At 36.0% G+C, this 22449-nt stretch overlaps 1 protein-coding gene across 1 annotated transcript in view; it reads right to left on the bottom strand.

Annotated features, from left to right (window-relative positions):
- LOC306862419 (rab proteins geranylgeranyltransferase component A 2-like) overlaps positions 1-22449 on the bottom strand; it is a 58823-nt gene that overhangs the window by 7073 nt on the left and 29301 nt on the right. The window contains exons 10-13 of the mRNA XM_079405217.1: positions 12601-12705; positions 9682-9745; positions 7470-7566; positions 2305-2415 (exon numbers count right to left, since the gene is read on the bottom strand). Coding sequence (XP_079261343.1) covers positions 2305-2415; positions 7470-7566; positions 9682-9745; positions 12601-12705 — 377 coding nt within the window. The remainder of the gene's footprint in view (positions 1-2304; positions 2416-7469; positions 7567-9681; positions 9746-12600; positions 12706-22449) is intronic.

Genomic DNA, 22449 nt, shown 5'->3' with positions numbered 1-22449 from the left:
GTGCATGATGGAAGAGTGATAAAGTTGTGTTGAGATGCCAGCTGATAGAGGGAGATTGAGTTTGTTGGATGGAGTGAGGAGAGTCGAGGATGCCGTGGCCTAGATGACCTTGATCTTACTGCAATCAAACAAGACAGTCATCCCAACATCACACTCATCTGGAGTCAAGACACAGTTATTACTCAAATTATGATAAAGTGGTACATTTTAGGAATTGTCAACTATGACATGAAGCTGTTGGAAAGGATCAGTATCAGGAAATTAAATCAAGTCAAGCTTCAAACTATTCACAATTTAAAGTAGCTAAACCAGTCAAAATGAAATTATTATATGGCTAGTACGATTATCAAATAACAAAGACTGCAGTTTAATTAAATAAATATATTCGCTGCATGTTTCAGAGTGAAGCATGGACAGTTTTATGTCCACAGTTTTATCAGTAAATGCTGCTCCTCACAAACTCATCTCTGCATAACATCAATAATTATTATCTTTCCTAAATACACATTTTTTATTTTACATTGAAATATTACAAAAGCAATATTTCTTAAATTGTTTAATATTTTTAGCAATAATAATAATAATCAATAACAATAACAGCTCTGTTCACAGCAACCCGTTTTGTTGCATGTCTCTTTAAATGCTAATGAGCTCTGCTGACCCCGCCCCTCTCTTCCGTAGGGTGACCAGCTGTTCTCATGAGACTGTTTACTTTAGCTGCATTTAGCTGCGGAACTTGCTAACTACCACATAATTAGGAAAGGCAATTTGCAAAGATTCATAAAAGAACCTTATACTCACTTCTTCTGTAGGTGAAGCTGGATCACTAATGATTAGCGCGAACATAGATCGGGGGCGCATTCCCTTCAAATCAAATGTAATCCACTGCGTCTTCAGATGTCGGGAGTAAATGACGACTGCTTTGTTCATTATTACATCCAACAACAAAACACCACAATCGCTTAATCAGAGACATTCTGCTCCGGCGTCGAAACAATGGCGGACTGTCTACAGCTTACTCAGGGTGGGTCCAAGGTAAAACACCAGTGTCAATCAACAATTGTGGGAGGGGCCTGGGTCTGTGTGATGTCACACAGCCAAGAATCTGAGAACGACTTGATCTAAGCAAGAGGATATTATTTATACGGATAAAGAAAACACACAAAAAAAACACTGGATTTTTATCATCATAGGGTGGATGTGTACAAATTACGTTTGAACACGTGTTTTTTTTTTTTTACCTATTTATTGAAATTAAATGTCTGAATGAATGGTACTTTTAATGGTACTTCTTAACATCACTTCAATAAACGGAGTGAGAGGGCATTCTAGGAAAAGCATGAATATCATCATAGCTCACTCAGCTGTAAAGCTGTGCACTTAATTTTACAGTGGTTTGACAGGCTACACCACTGCATATCTGAAAAAAGTATTTTCTTGAAAACCAGTGTTGTTTTAGTATAACTGAGATACTATTGTTAATTAATATTTTTAAATCTAATTTTATATTTTATGTTTTTCTTTTAATTTCTTTTTTGTGCATTTTTGTAATTTTACTTCAGTTTTAGTTGCTTTAGGACAATCAATTAAATGAAAATAAGAAATTACGTTGGCAACTAATTGAAACAAGTTTTTTATGTTTATATTATTTCATTTAATGTGTACTTGTGGTATTTATGCTTTTATCACACACACACACACACACACACACACACACACACACACACACACACACACACACACACACAAACATACACACACAGACAGACAGGAATCAAGAATATTAATTCTAGAAAACCTACTGCTACTTTGTTACTACACTAACATTTTACCACCAAGTACAACTAATCTCTTTTTAATGTCAATCTTTGAAATCCAAACTCACTATATGAATTCACCCTTATGATCTGAAGGTAATGTGAGGTCATATGTGACAGGTCGTGCTCAGACTCACTCTGGAGGAGCCAAGCAGACCCTGACAAAGCATAATGGGAATCAATGGGAGCAGTGCCTGGCCCCTGCCTGCCACACCACCATCAATATCAATCACTGTTATCGCCAATAACGTCTCTGTGTAAGCCCTTCGCTGAATGTCACAGCAATACCAGATCTTTCTTCTTTAAAGAGAGGAAGAGATGATCTCTCTTTGACACGAGCGGCAAGGTTAGTTAAGTACTGTTAGCAGGATGTATAGCGGTTCTGGATGTGCAATTGGAGGTCGATGCACAGAAGGACTGAAAATGTTAATGGGTTTAAATGATGGGGAGTTTTAACTGGAAGTGAAGGAGCTGGGTCAGGTCTTACCTTCTGAAGGTTCCTCTCCAGGAATGGTGGAAACGTGAAACAACTGAGATACAACTGGAGCAAGATCTTCCTGGGCCGTACCAGATGATGAACAGGTCAAGTGCACCAAATCTGATAAAAAAAAAAAAAAGATCACAAAAGATCATTTAGGGCAACCAAGTGTACATATTTTTTATTTCATATGGTTCACTTTTATACCATTTCTGAGAAAAGTTTAAATACTCTAAAATGTATACGAATGCTATGTCGTAAAAAGCAATAACACTGTAACCATTATTAATTAAATAAATGCAAAAATATATAAAAAAAAATATACATACACAATAAATCTTTTTTTTTTTTTAGATATACCATGAAATATTAATTCAAAAATGTCATTAAATTTGAGAGTCACGCCACATGACATTTTACAACCTGGGAGTTTGCAGGGTTTCTCTGTATAATATAATTTTCAGTTTTTTTGTTGTTTTCCTTCGTGTTAGCCACATGACAATTTTTTTTTCTTCATTACAATGCAGGACACTTTATATAAACCATATCAAACTGAATCTTCATTCATGTTCATCATAAAAGGGATGTATTCAAGTCACTGTATGTATGAATTGCATGTGTTTTTGGATTCCTGCATTGAAAAAAAAAAAAAAAAGGCAAATTCATTTAAAAAGGCTTTTTATCTAACAATTCAGACCTTTTTTCTCATAGTTCTGAGTCTATATCTCACAATTCTGATGTGAGATATAGTCTCAGAACTGTGGAAGTAAAGGTCTGAATTGTGAGAAAAAGTTGTGTCCTTTTTAAAAAAAAAATTAATATATAATCAAAATTGTAATTCTGAGTCTATCCCTCACAATTCTGACAAAAATAGCTCTGAATTGTGTTATCTTTTTTATTCATTACTCCAGAAACAAGCCTCCATATGTAACGTAAATGAAATATGTAATTTAAAGGGAAACCGTTTAATTAAGCTCAAAGGGAATCATTTATGATTTTATAGGGAATTTGAACAGAATCATGTCAGTCCTGTGTCTTGTTTCCCCCTCCTCTCGTGTCCATATTTGGCCTTCCTGTTCCTGTCCTCGTTCCCTGTCATCATGAGTTAATTTGTTCCCAGCCCTGCGTTTAATTGCCCCGCACCTGTTTCTGTTCTTCCTCGTTGATTTCCCTGTGTTCATAAGCCCTGTGTTTCCCTGCCTCTGTGTCCAGTCTGAACGTCATCAATGTTCGTCTCTCCCCAAGCTCCTCATCTGTATGTGGATCTCAATAAAGATTACTAATTGGAATCTCCTTGTCTCCGCGCTCCTTGTGCCCGAGAGGGTTCTGACAAATCACTGTTTTACAGCTGATCACTGAGTCAGCAGCGATTCAGTGGACGAGCCGTAACATCAACTCTGCACTGGATATTAAAATCCAAAATATAGTGAAAACACTATTTAATAGCACAGTAACAAGATCGGCAGATTAAGACATTAACTTGTAAGCTAACTTGTAAGCACAAAACATCCCATCTGGTGTCTTGACCAATTAGATAGGCTATTATCTTAGCTAGGGGTGTTCCTTCCATCATAAATCAGCATGTTATCAGTCACATGGTCTGAATTTTACACACTCTTGCAAAGTATACTTTTGGATGTGATTTCTATAACCAGAATATGATACATTTGACAAAGAATCAATTGGAAGAAACGTTTCAAGCTAGAATTGTCAAACTCATACATACCAAACACGAATAACCCTTAATTCAATAGTTATTAAAAAGAATGCTTAAAACATGATAGTCTAATGTGTTGGTTACAAACATAATATGGAGCTCTGCATAGAAATAATTCATAAGTCCTTTTAAGATGATTTTTGGTCCATATGGAAAAGATAGTTTCTGTGTAGTTCTATGGAGAACAAAAAGGTCAAAAGGGGTTTGGAAGAAATTTCAGTCTGGTTCTTTGTCTTGGGTGGGGGAAGACCCACCCAAGAGAGTCTGTAGCTCGTGATTTCTATCACAGATTTATATGTGCTGGCCATCTCTTTGAACTTCAATCTTGATTACAGTCTTTTTCCTGAATTGGAATTATCAAAGTGTTCTTTTGTCTCAATGCTGCAAGCTGTTTTGTGAAAGAGGCTTGCTGGTTAGGCTTTCTTCAGACTAGTTGGTGCTAGGATCTGGACAGATTTATGACGTCCTGTTGGGCTTCTCTGGAATTTCGGCTCCTCAGGTTTCAATGTTCTGATCGCATCTTAAATTTGTCTGATTCGGTCTCTGATATCCTACATATGATCCTGTGTACCCAAAACATACTAAAATTACTTGTAAGTCTGAGAAAAAAGGTTAAAAATGTTTGAATCTCACAACTCTGTTTTACTCGCTCAATTTAAAAAAGCCAGATTTGTGAGGTAGGAAAAAAATCTGAATTGTTAGAAGTCACAATTACCTTTTTTTTTCTATCTTCCATAAGATCAAATCTCAAGCTGCTGCATATAAGCTGCACTAGGCAACGTTTCAAAGCATGCTTACTTTACTGACAAAAATTTGTTTAAATAAGTATGACAAACTTGGCCAACAATCTGACAAGAACTACAGTAAGGCTCTGACTTTCCATGAAAAAGTAGCCTTTAAAGTGATACAGAGGGGCAAAGAAGAAACGGGCACCAAAACTCAAAACAACAAATCTCAATCCTCATAAAGGTCTGAGAAGTTCTACTAGTGGGATCTGTGGAAATGTCCTGGGTAATCCCAAGAGTTCACACACCACTTCCAGGCTTATCATTACTTCTCCATTGTTTCTTCCTGTGGTCTGTGGTACAACACTGTGAGGATCAAAGAGAACAATTCCAGTGCAGGCAGCTCAGGGTGGCACACAGGCTCCATGTCACACCGTGGAGAGGTGCACATATGCAGGCATCTCCAGTGGGACAGGAGGTGCAGCTTCGCTAAAGGCTCTAAAGACACACGGGACACTGCAGAGTTTTGAAAAAGATTCTCGCCACAGCCAGAGACACTCCAGGGCTGAAAAGTCCTGGATAGTTCAAAGTGAACACTTTTGCAGTACAGGTGGCTTCATAGTATATCCAGTTACGGGCATAACATTTTCTGTAGCGTGATATATTTTAAAGTGAAGTCAATATAGATGATTCAATAAGACCAAACACTTTAAATATAAAAGACAAGGAGTCACTTAAAAATTAAATGAGATCATTAAATCAAGTAATTCATTAATTAATTAATATAAATAAATTAATGTATTCACTCAGAAATCAAAAATGTAAATAAATAAATACAGATATTTAAAATTGCTTTTAAATTAATGCTTAAAAGTGTAGAAAAGTAACATAAAAATGGAACATTGCACTTTTATAAAGCATTTAAAATGAGCTTTTCATCATTAAACAATCATACCTTTTGAAATAATACACTTCTCAAAACACCAATTACACATTCATGATTATTGTACTTGCTCAATTTTTATATTAATATTTAACTTCATTAAGACTAAATTGTATATACAGTTATAAATATCTACTGTCAATTTGAAAAGTGATTTATTAAGATGCATAGTTGAACTTATTCGACCAATAACAGATATAATTTTTGCAATTCTGTTTGCTGCTGCCAGTGGCCCAAAATCACACACTTCACCCTCAAAGTCTATAATCAATAGTCGTGGTGTTGCTTGGAGCCCTCGAGAGCACATCTAACATCCCCAGCAGCGTAACTAAAACAGTCTTGTCATAAGTGGTTAATGATAAATAAAGACCATCTTCTCCTGTGAACGCATGTCTGTCACGGTCATCATCATCCGCTGATTGCGAGGGATGCTCTCAGGTAGAAGAGCATTACTTAAAGAGGAACGACTACGATCCATCTCCCTGTGGGACCGGGCTATAGCAAAGCAAAGCTTCCTATCATTTCCCCTGAACTCAATTCCCAGAGAGAGGAAGAGGAGTTCCGCTGATTAAGCTTTTCATTCCCCCATGAGGACGGAGTCAGTCACTGGGGCCCGCGCCAAGACCGCTCCACCATCTCCACCTGATCTACCCCTTCACGATGATTGATAGCAAAATAGGGCCAGTGTAACAAACTAAATAACTTTCATAAATAACAATGGAGTTAATGATGGAGTCATCGCTGAGGTGGGCGGTGAACTGAGTGTTTTGAAGGACAGTTTTGACATTTGGCTGTGCTCTCAGACTATCAATGTGTATCACAGTTATCATTTTTGGAAGATCACTGATAGTTTGAACTCTGCATTTTGTAAATTAATACGCAACAGAAGCATGTATATGCACTACCGGTCAAAGGTGTATAAATGTTTTGAAAACAGTTCCGCTCACGCTTACCAAGGCTGCATTTACTTGATCAAAATACAGTAAGAACAGTAATATTATGAAATATTACCACAGTTTAAAATAACTATTCACTCCAGTCTTCAGTGTCACGTGATCCTTCAGAAATCATTCTAATATGATGACTTGCTGAAACTTGAAATTAACTCGTTTAAAAATTAACAGAAATTAACAGTTTTTGCTGCTTAATAATTTTGTGTAAACCGTAGTAAATTTCTCCAGGATTCTTTGATGAACAGCAAAAAAGAACAGCATTTAATTGAAATAGAAATCTTTTGTTTTAAATTATAATTTTAATGCACCCCTGCTGAATAAAAGTACTGATTTCTTATTTACCTTTTAAATGGTAGTCTGTCATGACAAAAACAGTTTTTAACATTGATAATAATAAGAAATCGAGCAAATCAGCAGCATATTAGAATGATTTCTGAAGGATCACGTGACACTGAAGACTGGAGTAATGATGCTGAAAATTCAGCTTTGACCACTGGAATAAATTACATTTTAAAATATATTCAAATAGAAAACTGGTTTTACAGTTAAAGATTTTAAATAGTAATAATATCTCACAATTTGTTTGTTTTTACCATATTTTTGATCAATGCAGCTTTGGTGAGCAGAAATACACAAGTACATATTTTGGCCCAGTAGACTTCAACTTTAAAAATTGGAACACTATCCATTATCTAGGTTGTTCTGGCAAAAGGAGGAATTGCTAATTGTTTGGAAATCATTGTTATGCTTGACAAAGCACCATGCATTTACCATATGATTACGGTAACTGATGTGTGATCATGGCATGTATGTATTGTGGTGGATGTGTAACTCACAGGTGCCAGGCATGCAGGTCATGGAGGAGGAACAGAGCTCCACCATACTCACAGCTGGTGCAGAAGGTTCCAGAGGAGGAATCGTCACCAATGAGATCTGCCATTAAAACAGGAAAGAAACTACTTACATCTTATAGTTTACATAAAACATTTGACTGACATGTCAATTCTCCCTGGCACTACAAACATAGTGCAGAATCTCCAGCGAAATCACAAACTAATTTTATTTTGCCCGTGTTGTAAGTTTGAGTTAGATGAAAATGCAAACAAGGCAGAGCTAAACCGAGAGCTAGACTGTGTAACAGGATCTATATAATCCGGTTATGTTTTCATACAGTCCTTGGGTTAAACTGTTAAAACTAAAATCAAGTCCAACTACGACAACTATACCACCAAAAAAAAGTGTGAAAGAGGAAGAGAAAGCGTTGACCGAATGCTCGTTTGGCGACTGTCATTCCAAAGGATGAACGGCTAATTAAAACCAGCCTGAATATTTAATTACGTTTTGTCACACACAGTCATGTAATATTCCATTTCCACACTGTGTCAAGACACTGATATTAATTTCTGTTCGCCGAGGCTAATGAGCATAAATTACACCCACTTTTCCTTCCTCTCCTGATCTGCTTTGAATATTCAAGCATGAATTCCTGATGGAGAGCAAATTGGGCTGAGATTCAGAAGGTAAGCCGACCACTCCGCTTCTTTTCCTGGACTCTGGTGGACAGCACTCAAATTAGCCTAAGAGGATGCTTGCATGTCACCATCCACTCTCGCATCCGAAAGATTTATTTATCCAATTCTAAACCAGTAACAGCAAACAGAATTACTGTCCTTTCATTGAACTGGTTATTTTTTCCTCTCATAATTCACTTTAGAATGCTATGCTCCAGAACGGGACGTCAAAACTATTGTAACGATCCCACAAATCGGCTCTGATGTTTTGTTGCATCTATGCCTGCTGGATCTTGGATGTGACCCAAGAATCCATCCAAATGTGATATGCAGCATAAAAAAGATGTAATGCAATACAAGTTGAAAAGCAAAAGTGCAAGGCAGGCAAGAAACGTGCTTCCAAAACACACACACAGCAGAGATGGGTCAATGCCCTTTAAACGTGCATGTGAATATGCAAAAAAAAAAAAAAAGGAGAAAAGAAAGAAGCAAAAGAACAAATAATAACTAATGAAAGAAAAGACAGGCTTCGAACAGAAACTGCAAAATGAAATTCCAGGACTTTCAAAGACTTTAAGCATTACTATTTTGGTTTTCAAGGACTAAAATCGGAGCTCTCCCTTATCAAACAATATCATTATTATCTTTCAGATTCTAACAAACTAATAAAACAAATTGGTACAAATAAAGTGCAGCACAAATGCATGCAATGACTGTGGCAACTTTTACATTTGAAAGGATACTATGGCAAAGTTATCGCTTCCTTTTTCAAACTGTTTTTTTTTTATGAATATATGATTGACCTGAAGAATGAAAGCTATATCATACACTTGGAAAATTATGAGCTATATCACCGATTATCGACAATAGGGGCGTGACAATACACTTAGCTCACGAGATGAGACAAAATACAGATACTTGGTTGACTAGAACGAGACAATATTTTAATACTATTTTTAAGAATTGGTTTTATTTTTATTTGTCTTTTAATCACACTAAGAAAAACAACGCAGTAGTATTTTGTAACTAATCTAGAGCTGTAACTAATTATTTTGGTAATCAAGTAATCTACTGATTATTTTGACAACTGAGTACAAATAGACCTAAGTCTAAAAGTCAAGAGACTGTTTTATCGAAACAAAATAACACTAATTTCATATATACTGCCTTTTAAAAATTTAAGTACTTTTCAAGTACCTTTTCAAAAATATGTCTGTTTTGAAGGGTTTTCCAGAACTTAAATTTCAAAAATTCTAATTCAAGTATTTCAAGCACCTTGTACGAACCATGAAAAGAGGAAAAACAAACAGAACCAATAAAAGCACGAAAGAATTATCAAACAAAAGTATAAACAAAAGAAACGAAAAAAAATTAAAGGACATACAACAGAAAAAGTAGAAAAACAAATAAAAGTATGAACCACCATAAGAATTAGCAAACAAAAGAACATACAAAATGAAATAAAAGAGCAAATGAAAGTACAAACTGAAAGAATGCACAGACAAATGAAAGAAATGAACGAAAGAAAGCTTTATACCTGCTGATCAGATTCTGAAGGTAGTACAGATCTGTCTGTGATGAGCACTGCTCGAGATATCTGCCTGTAAAGATGGAGAAAGAAAATTAGAATAAAATAAACTTTAAAAAGACAAGGAAAAAGAAAAGAACATATATTATGAAGGAGATTATCAGAAAATAGAAAATTCAAAATGACCCTAAATCACATTTTGCCTTTTCAATATACTTTAATTGCAATGAATAGTTCACCCAAAAATGAAAATTCTGTCATCATTTACTCAGCTTTATTGTCATTTCTGAACGCATATGACTTTCTTTCATTGGAAAGAACAAAAGATGTTTCAAAAAATGTTGTTGTTGCTCTTTCAATACAATGAAATTATAGACTGACCAGTGGATGTTGAGCTTTCAAATCTTGGCTTTAGTATATTCAAACTTGGCACAATGTGTCCATACATCTGCTTTTATGTTCCACAGAGGAAAAAGTCAGACGGGTTTAGAAAAACGAGAATTGAAAAGGCAAGTGTGACTTAGGTTCTGTCACACAATGACAACTAAGAATATATATATATATGGACCACTTTTATATGGATTTAATTAGGGATGCACGATATGAAAAATTTTAACCGATACCGATAACCGATAATTAAGTCCTTCTCATAAGTTCATATTTTTATATTATAATTTTCATATAATCTGCAGTTTGTGCACCCAGGAGAATACAAAATCTAAGATTCACTGATTAAACTGATATTTTAGTAGCTCTGGCCTAACTATAGCAAACATCAGTCCTGACTCTTCAAATGTTTTTTATTTTTTGTGTAAGGCACCACAATACTTTGTAACAGAAATGGTTTAACAGAATTATGACAGAACTATGGTTTATCTGCAATTAACAACTCATTAACAACAAATTTATATTCAAACATTTCATGCATAAAGAAATGTATCTATTCAACGTTATTACAACACACTTTTAGCCCCCAATTATTATTATTATTATTTTAAATTTAATTTAAAGTCGGGCTCCTACTTTTTTATGTCCCTAGGGCCAATATTCACGTCATCGTTCAGACGCGGGCCGGGCCTCGGGCCTGTTTTAGGCTTCTCCTTATCTTTATATTTTAGACATCCATCAATTATTGAAGAAAAAAAATGGCCGCGCTGGTGGAAACAACATGAGTCCGTGTTGCCGCGACTGTCAAGAGCGACTTGACGGTGTTTAGTGTCCCGCAGCAGCAGCGAGCCGTCAGCGCAGCTGAAGAGTTCTACGTTGAAATACACGCAATAAAGCAAAAGCCCCAGCAAAAGTAATTACCATGAATGTGTCTGGGGGAAATAGTAAGGATTCGTCATCTCCTCCTTAGACGTGCCTTTAGAGAGAAGTGAATCTTCACGGATAATGATTGTATTAAATAGTTTGTTTTCTTTAGTTTAAATAGTTTAGTTTTTTTTTTTTTTTTTCATTAAGTAGCAATTTAAAGCTTTCTTTAGATATATTTATCATGTCTGTGAGGCATGCATTTCAGTTCATTTTTGTGAACGAACGACAGTCGCGCATCACAGATCAGATTTAATTTATCACCTGAGGAGAGTGAGTCGAGCTGACTGACAAGAGTGAGGTGAAAAAGACAAAATGATGGCAGAAGAGTTTCAAAACGAAATGTAAAAGTGCCTGTTTTAAAAATATTTTTGGATTTTGAAAAGCCTGTTGACCTGCCATTCATCTAAGGTGATATTGGAAGGTCTATTTATTTATTTATTTTTTAAACATTCATTTCTCATTTAGCCTATTTGGTTCCACAGTATTTGCTGATTTTTATTTCATTTAAACTGTGATATTTTTCCCATTATTTTACATCGTGTATGCAGTCCGTGCCTCAAAACTTTCCATCTCACTAATAAACGCTCTACGTTTTATAATTATTTGTTCCTCAGTCTTTACTGATTTTCAGTTTTGTATAGGCCTACCATGCATATTTAAAATTTGTAAGTTATCTGTTATTTTATATTAGGTATATAGCATGGTGCATTTTTATTCATTTTGTTAATAAAAGTTAGCTATATGTTCTATGTTGTATTTTGTTGTTGCTTGAATTGAATTCAAGCAATTGATGCCCAATTGCCGTTAATTTAAAAGTGAAAATAAAATACGCACGGTGCTTTTAAAAGCTATTTAAGCAAAGGAAAGTGAGAAAACTCAAGCGAACTAAAAACAAACTGCTTCGAATTGCCACTAATTTAAAAAACGCGCACAGAGCTTACAAGCTATTTAAAACCAAAGGAAAACGAGGAAAAGAGAGAAGACTCAAACGACGTCCACCCCCCCATCCACCGAGGTGATACCGGTAAGGTGTTGACACACGTCGATTAACCAGTGGGAAAATTTCTTCACTGTCTTTATTCCTCCTTTCGGAATCCTTGCTGAACATGCATTGGAAATAGCAATGGCATTGTCCTCCTCTGCCACCGAGAAAAACTTCCAGACCGGCGAAGACATGTTCGCAAATGATGACGTAATGAGCACAACACATGCTGAGAGTCACTGCAGTTTAAAGCTGCAATCACTTGCACTCGGAAAGAAGATGAATCTCAGATAAATCAGACTGATTGATTGATTTACCAGCAAGCATACTTTATCGGATTTAATGTATTTTTTCGGAGCAATAAAAATGACGTAATTTTCTCTCATATCGGTCGATAATTTATCGGTCCGATAAATATCGTGCATTCCTAGATTTTATGGTGCTTTTATGGTGAGTTTTTATTTTGATACTATTAAATACATAGGAAAGTGCAAGTGAAATGTCAACACTGTAGAGCCCTGCTCTTCATTATAACACCTGGATGGGACGATCAATATCTGTTGTTCATGGTAGAAATGACAGTTTGTCAGTAATTACAGTAATGAACACTAATTTCACTTTAGTGGACTTACCTGTAAGATGTGCTCTGTCTTTGTTCATCTCTAATGTACGAATCTTCAACCACAAAATGACTGCAGCTGATCTTCTGACCACGTGTATCAATCACAGCTTTAACTCTATGACGTATGAATACAGAAGATGCATCAGGACAAGGAAAAACTGCAAGCCTTTCTTTGCCCAAAAAACAGCTTTAATCACAAAAGTGTCAAGAGATGGTCAGATTATGATTTGAAGATAAAATATTAAAAGACTAGAGCATCATATATTAGCTGTCTCATCCTTCATGGGTCAGGTGGTTACTTCTAAAAACTCTTTTTATAAAGAGAAGTGGCCTGCCATTGCATATGCATAACTATAGGAATAAGTGGTGCTTTGGCATTTTTTTCCAATAAATCAAAATGTCATAATTTAGCATTGTTGGAATAAATCAGATTTTAAGCAATTTTTGCTTGCATGTCAGCTTGCCACTTAATATCAAAATGTAAAATTTGGATCCCAAAACAAAACCAGACATGATCCACTGGCTTAGGGCACAGGTTTGACCTTTCTTCCTTTAAGCTCTGCAACCGAGAAGGAAAAGAGCGAGCGAGAGAGAAAAAGGAGGAACAGAGGAGAATCTGTTGGCTTGTTATGTCAAGAGTTATAAATGTGCTTTATAGGGCTCATTATCCAAACTAATGGGCTGGGGGTGACATCCTTGAAATGGACTTTCACAACACAATAAAGGGGCAAGAGAGCGTCTCCCTCCCCTGACGAAAAGTCAGGCATCGGAATAATCCTCCCCCCAATGCCCAGATTGACTGCAGGACAGATCTGTTTATGTAAATTAAGATTTATTTACTCGGAGGAACTAGCAGAGGAAGTGGAGGGCTTCCAATCAATCGTCAGCCAATGGGGTGAAAGAAAGCAATAAAGGACACATTTCACAAACCTAACACACCTGAGGGCATCCGTAGCAGGTCGCTTTTGCTCACAGGAAGCTGCTTCAAGCGAACCAACTTATTTACGTAAATGACTGCAGGGCTTAACAATACGTCATGTCTAAAAGTGTTTCAGGTCAATCTTTCATTCTATGATGTACAAATATTTATCCTTTAACTCCAATGAGTATTGAAAGTTGATATTGTTAATTATGTGATTTCAGTTTCAATTGTACACTGTTAGATATTTCTGTAATTTCTACAGCTATTCACTGTATATCACCCAGTATAATACTGCAAATTCCTACAGTAGATTTCTGTAATACCGTTTGCATCATGGAAATTTTCTGTGACGTCAGACCCCACATACAGAGACTTACTGTAGTTTTTAAAATTGCTGTATACTACTGTATTTGCTTTAATGGCCTCTTTGGCACCATTCTATTGAGGTTGTTCTAATTTCTTACATTTGAATTGACACGATTTGCCTACAACACCACAACAGCTTGGGACTGACTACACTGGATGTGTTACATCGCTTGTAATGACTGGAAAAATCAGTTTCCTTCATGTCAGACACAGCCCGAGCACTTGAAGTACATCTGTACATCAGAAATATACTGGGACATCACTTTACTGTCCGCTTCCACTGTAGATAGCATATATAATGGGTTCTATATTGTCTTTTGTCGAGTCGAGTCATGGGGATGAACCCGCGAGAGTGGAAGAGCTCCGGAGAACATCTGCGCTTGTGTGTCGATGCACCTTACGAGAGAATAGGACCAGCAAGCAAGGTAAAAATATATGTACGTTTGTCTGTGTGTTTGTATCAGATTTTTTTACACACCAGATTGACCATGTAACATTTTCTCGTCAACATGGCGGTAACAAACTTTACATTAAAATTATATTTAACAAGCAATGCTTATCATATATTAACATTAGGTTAACCAATGTTAATTTTTTTTCAGGTGTTAGTAGTTAATGTTGGCCAGTAGACTATTGAGAAAATGAAATCGTACACTATATTGCCAAAAGTATTGGGTCACCCCCTTCTAATGAACATGTTTGACTACTTTAGTAATTTCTATGAGTACAAATCTTAATGTTTAAGCATATAACGCTATTCTAGTGAATTGTGTGCTTCTAATTTTATAGCAACAGTTTGGACAGGACCCTTTTCTATTCTAACATGACAGTGCCTCTGTGTATAAGGCACGGTTCAAAAAGACATGATTGATTCAGTCAGTGTGGAAGAACTTGACTGGTCTGCAAAGCCAAGTCTTGATCCCAGCTGAACACCTCTGGTGTGACTTCATATGCAGACCTTGAGCCAAAAACTCATCACCAAACACCTATGACTTGTACATAAGGGTACTGTCATTTTAGACACGTCCAAAACTGTTGCAACAGAGATGGAAATACAATTTTTAAATACATGAATTATGTTTCCATCTTTGTTGCCTCAGTTTCCTTAGTGCCTTTTTCTGTTCTAAAGAAGGGGGTGTCCCAACACTTTTGTCCTTATAGTGTCTATACAAGTCATTGGTGTTTGGTGATGAGTTTTTGGCTCAAGGTCTGCATTTAAAGTCACACCAGAGGTGTTCAGATGGAATCAGGTGTTATACATGCAATGTCTTTAATAAAGAATTTGATATTTTGTAATTATTGTGTCTGTTTTAATTGAATGCTAGTAGTAGCATAAAAAGTAGAGTAAAAATAAAATTAATTCTATATAAAGATTATGAAATCTATATAAAAATGAATGGATTACGGTAGTATACTAATGAATTGGATTTTTACAGTAATTGACTGTAAAACAGTACAGTTTGCTACTGTAAAAACCCTTTTAAATGTCTAACAGCAAATTAAAAACCTAACGAATTATTTACATAAATTATACAATGTATACAGTTCATGTAGTGAGAATTATTTTTGTAAAGAAAAATTATATATAATAATAAAAATATAATTTTTTGTCTTCACAAAAATCCTAACTTCGAATAATTCAGGTTTTTAATTTCCATTAAATTAATTTAATCCTAATGGAATATGAACCCAATAATTTTTTATTTTTTTTTACAAAATATAAACAAATTTTTATGCATACAAAAGATTTTGATACAAATATCATAACAGTATAAAAAAAAGATGGAATTACTTGGGCAAGCAAAAAACTTTGTGTGTGTCCTGGATTTAATTTTATTCAAAAAAAATTTTTAACAATATGCTTTGCAATTATCTGCAGTGTTCTCAGTACTCCATGTAAGGAGTTTTACATACAAGTGCATAAGTTTCTTCTGTCAGGGAGCATAAAACACTGAAATAGTGCTAATGATTCCGTTTCACTTGCAACCAAGGCCAGCGATGGCTTTGTAGATCATCATAAGCATTCATAAATCGCCTTCATAAACCAAGTCAGTGGCCTCTGAACCAATCAGCGTGATAACCTTGCACCCAACGATGCATGCGTTCAAACTCATTTGAATTTTATATACTTCTCTGCAAATGTGGTTGTGTGTAGGCTAAACAGATCATATGCTGAATGACACCATGACGGATATTACAAGCAAGAAGCTTATTTGTCTTGGCAAATATTGCATAAAATAGTATGCCATTGTTTTAAATCACCGAAAGAATCGGCGTACACATTAACCCACGTTCAAAAGGGAATTTTTATTTACAACTTGGATAGTCAACATAGCATATGGGTTGGGTGCTTTCATCAATATAACCCTAAAAAAGGGATTTTAACAACGGGCCGCCACGAGTGACACAAGAAATCATCACAGGCCACTCAAAGAGTTGAGTTCTGTTGACGTGTGAAATTAACTCGGACAAATGAATTCGGACACGTGATTAAGTTGCCAGTCGAGGCGGTAACAACCCGGACAGTGCTGGACCGTCCTCCGCATGGAGTGGCAGGTGGGATTTGAGGGTCTGTAATCCTCTGCTGCATTATTAATCTGGCTCTACCCTTTTCAGCTTTATGTCTGTAATAAGAGCAGACATAGGGCGGTAATTTATGATGCCAGGGAAATTAAAATCATTGTTCAGCCTGCCAGACACCTTGCCAGCTTTTTTTCTTCACCTTCATGAAACTTTTTCCATCGATGATGTATGACGCTAACCTCCAGCGCAGGGCTGACTCCACATGGGGCGCCACTAGTGGAGGGCACGGACGGTCCGCGATACACTCTAGGCGATGCTTTATAGACTGAGCTCAGGGTCTGATGGACACCTTGGTTTGGAGCTCTGCCAGCTCCCTCCCCAGCCCTGGTGAACTGAGTCTGGCTCCAATCCAATATGGATGAAAGAATTTGCCTTGAAACTTCTAAGTGCTCCAGTTATATTGGGGTTCTTGTATTTCAGGGCATCAGTGGCGATCAGGAAGAAGGTACAGTAAATTAACAATTAAGGTCATCTTGGTTGTTTTTCGTATGCTACGTTAAGTTTTGAGGAACACTTCTTGCTGGGCCGCTCAAGTAGAACTGACAGTAGGGACGGCATCAGGGACAGATGCCACATATCAAAACTGACCTCCGTCAAATGACCTACTAAAAGAGTGAATAAACATCTGAAAAGTATGTTGGGAGAACAAATTCTTAAAGTTATCCGGTTGGTTCAAGAATAAAGGTTACTATTTAATATGTTAATATAATAACTATGTGTGTGTGTGTGTATATATATATATATATATATATATATACAGTATATATATATATACATACATACATACACACACACAGTGCCTTGCGAATATATTCATTCCCCTTCATTTTTTTTCACATTTTACTTTACTTTATTGTTTATTTTTACAGGGACAATGCACAATTAAAAGTAATTGCACCAGAGTTAGCGAATAGCTAATTTACATCTGCTGTCCCTGGGCAGGTAAACAAATTAAATAACATACAATATTACATATGCACCACATAGAACATCACAATACATATATCCACAAAAGTAAAAAAACAATATATATAAAAAAAAAAAAACAAGACTTACAACACAGTCATTGGTGGTTGCAAATTTGTTCTGATAGTATCCAGTGCTTAAGATTAGTTTTAAAAACTGTGTATCTGTCAATGCTTCGAATGTTTGTAGGTAAAGAATTCCATAACCTCACTACTCTAACCGAGAACGCTGTTTGACCAAAGGCAGTTTTTCTATACTGCGGTACTAAATCTTCCCTAGCAGATGCTCTTGTCCTACCGGCACTGCCGTTATGGGCCAGGCATCCCCTAAGAGGAGGGGGAGCAAGATTATGGATAATTTTGTACATCAGGCATACATCACTGTAAAATACAAAATTATCCAGATTTTAAAAATGAAACTTTTTCAAAATAGTACAATAACGGTAATCCCTTGGTTTTTTGTCTAGCACTTTCAAAATTTGTTTATAAAGAGAGTACACAGGCTTAAGTGTGGTCGCACCTGCCTGTGACCAGGTTGTTATACAATATGACAAATGAGGAAAAATCTAAGTATGTGCTGTTTACTTTTGATGTTTTAAAAATTATTTAAATTGAATTTAACATTATTTATAACCCTTCTTGTTTTTTAAAAGACAGGTGTTGGTCAATTATTATTCCTAAATATTTGACATGTGTCACACATTTGATTGCTTCACCATTGAGTACGATATCAGGATTCACAGAGTTATTTTTTCGTGCAGTAAAATACATGCAAACTGTCTTGCTTACATTTAGGGACAAGCAAGACTTATTTAACCAAGTTCTTTAGTTCTTGCATGAACAAAAAGCACAGTATCATCTGCATACATTAGAACGTTAACACCTGGACATACTTGAGGGAGATCATTAATATAAATACTAAATAAAATGGGTCCTAAAATAGACCCTTGAGGAACCCCTATAGGACAGTAGGGATGGGCGATATATCGCATGCGATATGCATGCGCATCTCGTCAGTAAAGCCGGTTCCTTGATTAGCGCTAAATCTCCATCACCTGTTTTCAAATGGAGCGGCATTTAATACACGGAGCCGTAGTTCACTGACAAGCTACGCAATTTGCGTTCATTGTCGAAGGCGATATATCTGCAAAAATGAAAGCGATATTGCGTAGCTTGTCTAGTTTACCAGATGCGATATATCGCCCATCCCTATAGGACAGCTAGCAAAAGAAGAACACTTATCAACCACTCTTGTACATTGTTTCCTCTTAGTCAAATATGATCTCATCCAGGTCAAGGCAGTAGCAGATAAATTAAAATTCTGAAGTTTGGAAATTAAACAGTTATGATTAACGGTGTCAAATGCCTTTGCAAGATCTAAAAACACAGCACCAACAACACCACCTTTGTCAAGTTGACTTCTAATTTGTTTGACAAAAAACAATTAGCCGTTTCTGTAGAATGGTTCTTTCGAAACCCAAATTGCATTGGATGTAAATTTACTTCGCTTTCATTTAAATGAGAAACTAATTGATCCCTAACTACCCTTTCTGCAATTTTCGATGCTATTGGAAGGATACTTATGGGTCTATAATTGGATGGAAAAGTCCTATCACCTGCTTTAAAGATAGGTATCACTATTGCCGCCTTCCAGCAGGATGGAAAATAGGAGTTTGTTATTGACAGATTTATCAGATGTGTTAGAGGTTTGCAGAGAGATGATTTATAAGTTTTAAAAAATTGTGCGTCAATATCATAAGCATCTTTAGACCTAGAGCCTTTTAAATTATCAAATATTTTCAGAATCAGAATCAGAATCAGAATCAGAATGAGCTTTATTGGCCAAGTATGTTTACACATACAAGGAATTTGTTGTAGTGACAGAAGCTCCACAGTGCAACAGAAGGACAGTAACAGGACAGGACACAGGTAATGAAACAAAATAACAGGAAATAGCCAATGACCAATGTACAAGCAGCAAAAAAAAAAAAGAAATACACAATATATAATATATAATATAGGCGTATAATATATAATATATAATAATGTAATTTCATTACAGTAGATTCTGAAACATTTTCAATTGTGAAGACAGGAGTTTCATTGTTTATAGGTTCTAGTACTCCTGATCTAACACCAAATTTCCTGGCCAGACACTGTGCAGAATTCATTTTTAGCTATTTGTTCTTTATCTTCTATTAATTTTGATTGGTCCTTTATAGCCCAATTTTGAACTGCTTTATTCTCCTTCTTTGTAATTTTATCAATATTTTTCCATATTAATTTACTATTTCCTTTAGAATCATTATTTAATTTAATAAAATAATCAGCTTTGGCCTGCCTTAATTCTTTTACTACTTTATTTCGCAGATCCTGGAATTTTCTCTTATCATGTGGTAATTTAGATTTAAGAGCAGCTTTTAATGCCAAGTCTCTCTGCTTCATTAGCTTCCAGAGATGTTCATTTAACCATGGCAAACATATTTTGAGTAAAAAACATTTTTACAAAATTCATTTTTAGTTTTATTAATCTATCCATCATAGTATTAAATGCTTCCTCTATATCCCCAGACTGTAAAACATCATTCCAGTCCAGGTGCTTTAATTTCTCCAAGTTGACCGACTAGTGATTTTGGTATAATATTAAAAAAGCTTTTGCCCTCTAGTTTATATAAAAATTGTTGTTTTGTCAATTTTCTTACAATTAAGGTCAAATTGTGGTCTGACATACCAGTTGCCAAATTATAACATTTTGTAATTCTTTCAGGTTTATTACTAAAAATTAAATCTATCTGAGTTTGTATTGATTGAGTAACCCTAGTTGGGCCAAGGATCATTTGTGTAAGATTATACTGATCTGATATACTTTTGAGTTGATGTCTCTTAACTTTTTCCATCCAATTATTGAGATATATTTTGGTGAATTTAACTTTTCTTCTATTCTGATGAGTCCCTCAATTCCTGTCGCTGAAAAACAGCCCCACAGCTTGAGGCTGCTACCAGCACACTTTACTTTTGGGACGGTACTCTGCAGGTGATGAGCAGAGCTGGTTCCCTTCAAACATGATGCTTAGAATTGAGGTTATTCAGACCAGAGAATCTTGTTTCTCAGAGTCTGAGGCTCCTTTAGGTGCTTTTTTGTAAATTCCAAGTGTTTTCTTTTGTCTTCACTGAGGAGAGGATTGAGTTTGGCCACACCACCATAAAGCCCAGATCAGTGGAGCGCTGCAGTGATGTTTGTCCTTCTTTACGTTTCTCCTATCTCCACATATGATCATGGAGATCAACTAGAGTGACCATCAGGTTCTTCGTCACCACTCTAACCAAAGCCCTTCTCCATCAATTGCTCAGTTTGGCCAAGAGGCCAGCTCTAAGAAGAATCCTGGTTGTTTCAAACTTTTTCCATTAAGGGTAACAGAGACTACATGCTTCTGTGAGCCTTCAATGAAGCAGAATTTTTTTCTGAAATCTTCCCCAGATGTGTGGCTTGACACAAACTCGTTTCTGAGCTCTACAGACAGTTCTTTTGACCCCAGGGCTTGTTTTTTGCTTTGATATGCTTTATCAGCTGTTGGACCTTTTATTAAGACGTGTGTGCCTTTCCAAATCATACCCATTCAATTGAATTTGCCACAGGTTACCTTCACTCAAAATCTAGTAACACCTACAAGCAATATGAATGCTCCTGAGCTAAATTCCAACTGTCCCAGAAAAGGGCATGAGTACTTACGCAATGCAATCATTTAAGTTTTTTATTTTTTCATAAATTTGCAAAGATGTTAAAAACCTTTTTTTTTTGCTTTACCATTATAGTGTGTGGAGTGTAGATTGATGTGGGAAAAAGGTTATTTAAAGCAGTTTAACAAAGCAGCAACATAAAACATGAAAAAAATTAAGGGGTATGAATACTTTCGCATGGCACTGTATATATATACACACACACACACACACACACACACACACACACATATATACACAGTCATGTGAAAAAGTTAGGACACCCTATTGAATTCCATGGTTTTCCTTATCAGGAGTTATGATGGTTTTCCATGTCCTTATCATACTTTTCCATAAAACCTCAGATGACCAACAACACATGACATATTGCACCGTGTCATTGTTTCTTTAACAAAAATAAAGCCAAAATGGAAAAGCCATGGGTGACAAAATTAGGATTACCCTTACTGTTAACATAAGAATTAAGAGGTAAGTAGCAGTCCGGCACTGCTATTCAAAAGCATTTGATTAACTGATCATCAGCAAGTGTGAGCACCTCTATAAAATCAGACGTTTTGGCAGTTTGCTGGTCTGGAGCCTTCGGGTGTGTTAACACAATGCCAAGGAGGTAAGGAATCAGCAATGATCTTAAAGAAGCAATTGTTGCTGCCATCAATCTAGGAAGAGTAATACGGCCATTTCCAAATAATTTGAAGTCCATAATTCTACAGTGAGGAAGATTATTCACAAGTGGAAGACATTCAAAACAGACACCAATCCTCCCCAGGAGTGAACATCCCAGGAAATTCACCCCAAGATCAGACCGTGTAACGCTCAGAGAAATGGTAGACAACCCTAGAACTTCACTGCAGACTCTACAGGCCTCAGTTAACATGTTAAAATATAAAGTTCATGACAGTACAGTTACAAAAATATGGGACAAGTATGGCATGTTTGGAAGGCTTCTATTTAAAAAAGCATGGCAACAAGGTTTAGGTTTGCAAAGTTGCATTGTAATCAGTAATTATGTCCCAACTGGATACAACAAATGCCTCGTTTATAATGGGTTTTATTATTTTAGTCTCGTCCGGCATCACAATACAGAAAGGGGCATAACATTTCCGTCACATGCTTGTGGTATTTGGCCAATCACAACGCTATGGATAGCTGGCCAATCAGAGCACACCTCGTTTCTCAGAACAATGAGCTGAAATCGTCGCATTTCAGAAAGGCAGAGCATAGAGGACCAATCATAATGTACAGTATTTGGAAAATAATGTTTTTGAACCTTAAACCACATAAACAC

This window comes from Barbus barbus (genome assembly GCF_936440315.1).
Source record: "Barbus barbus genome assembly, chromosome: 43".
NCBI classification, from domain to species: domain Eukaryota; kingdom Metazoa; phylum Chordata; class Actinopteri; order Cypriniformes; family Cyprinidae; genus Barbus; species Barbus barbus.
Note: the sequence above shows the minus strand (reverse complement) of the source record. Positions and strands in the feature narration are given on the sequence as shown.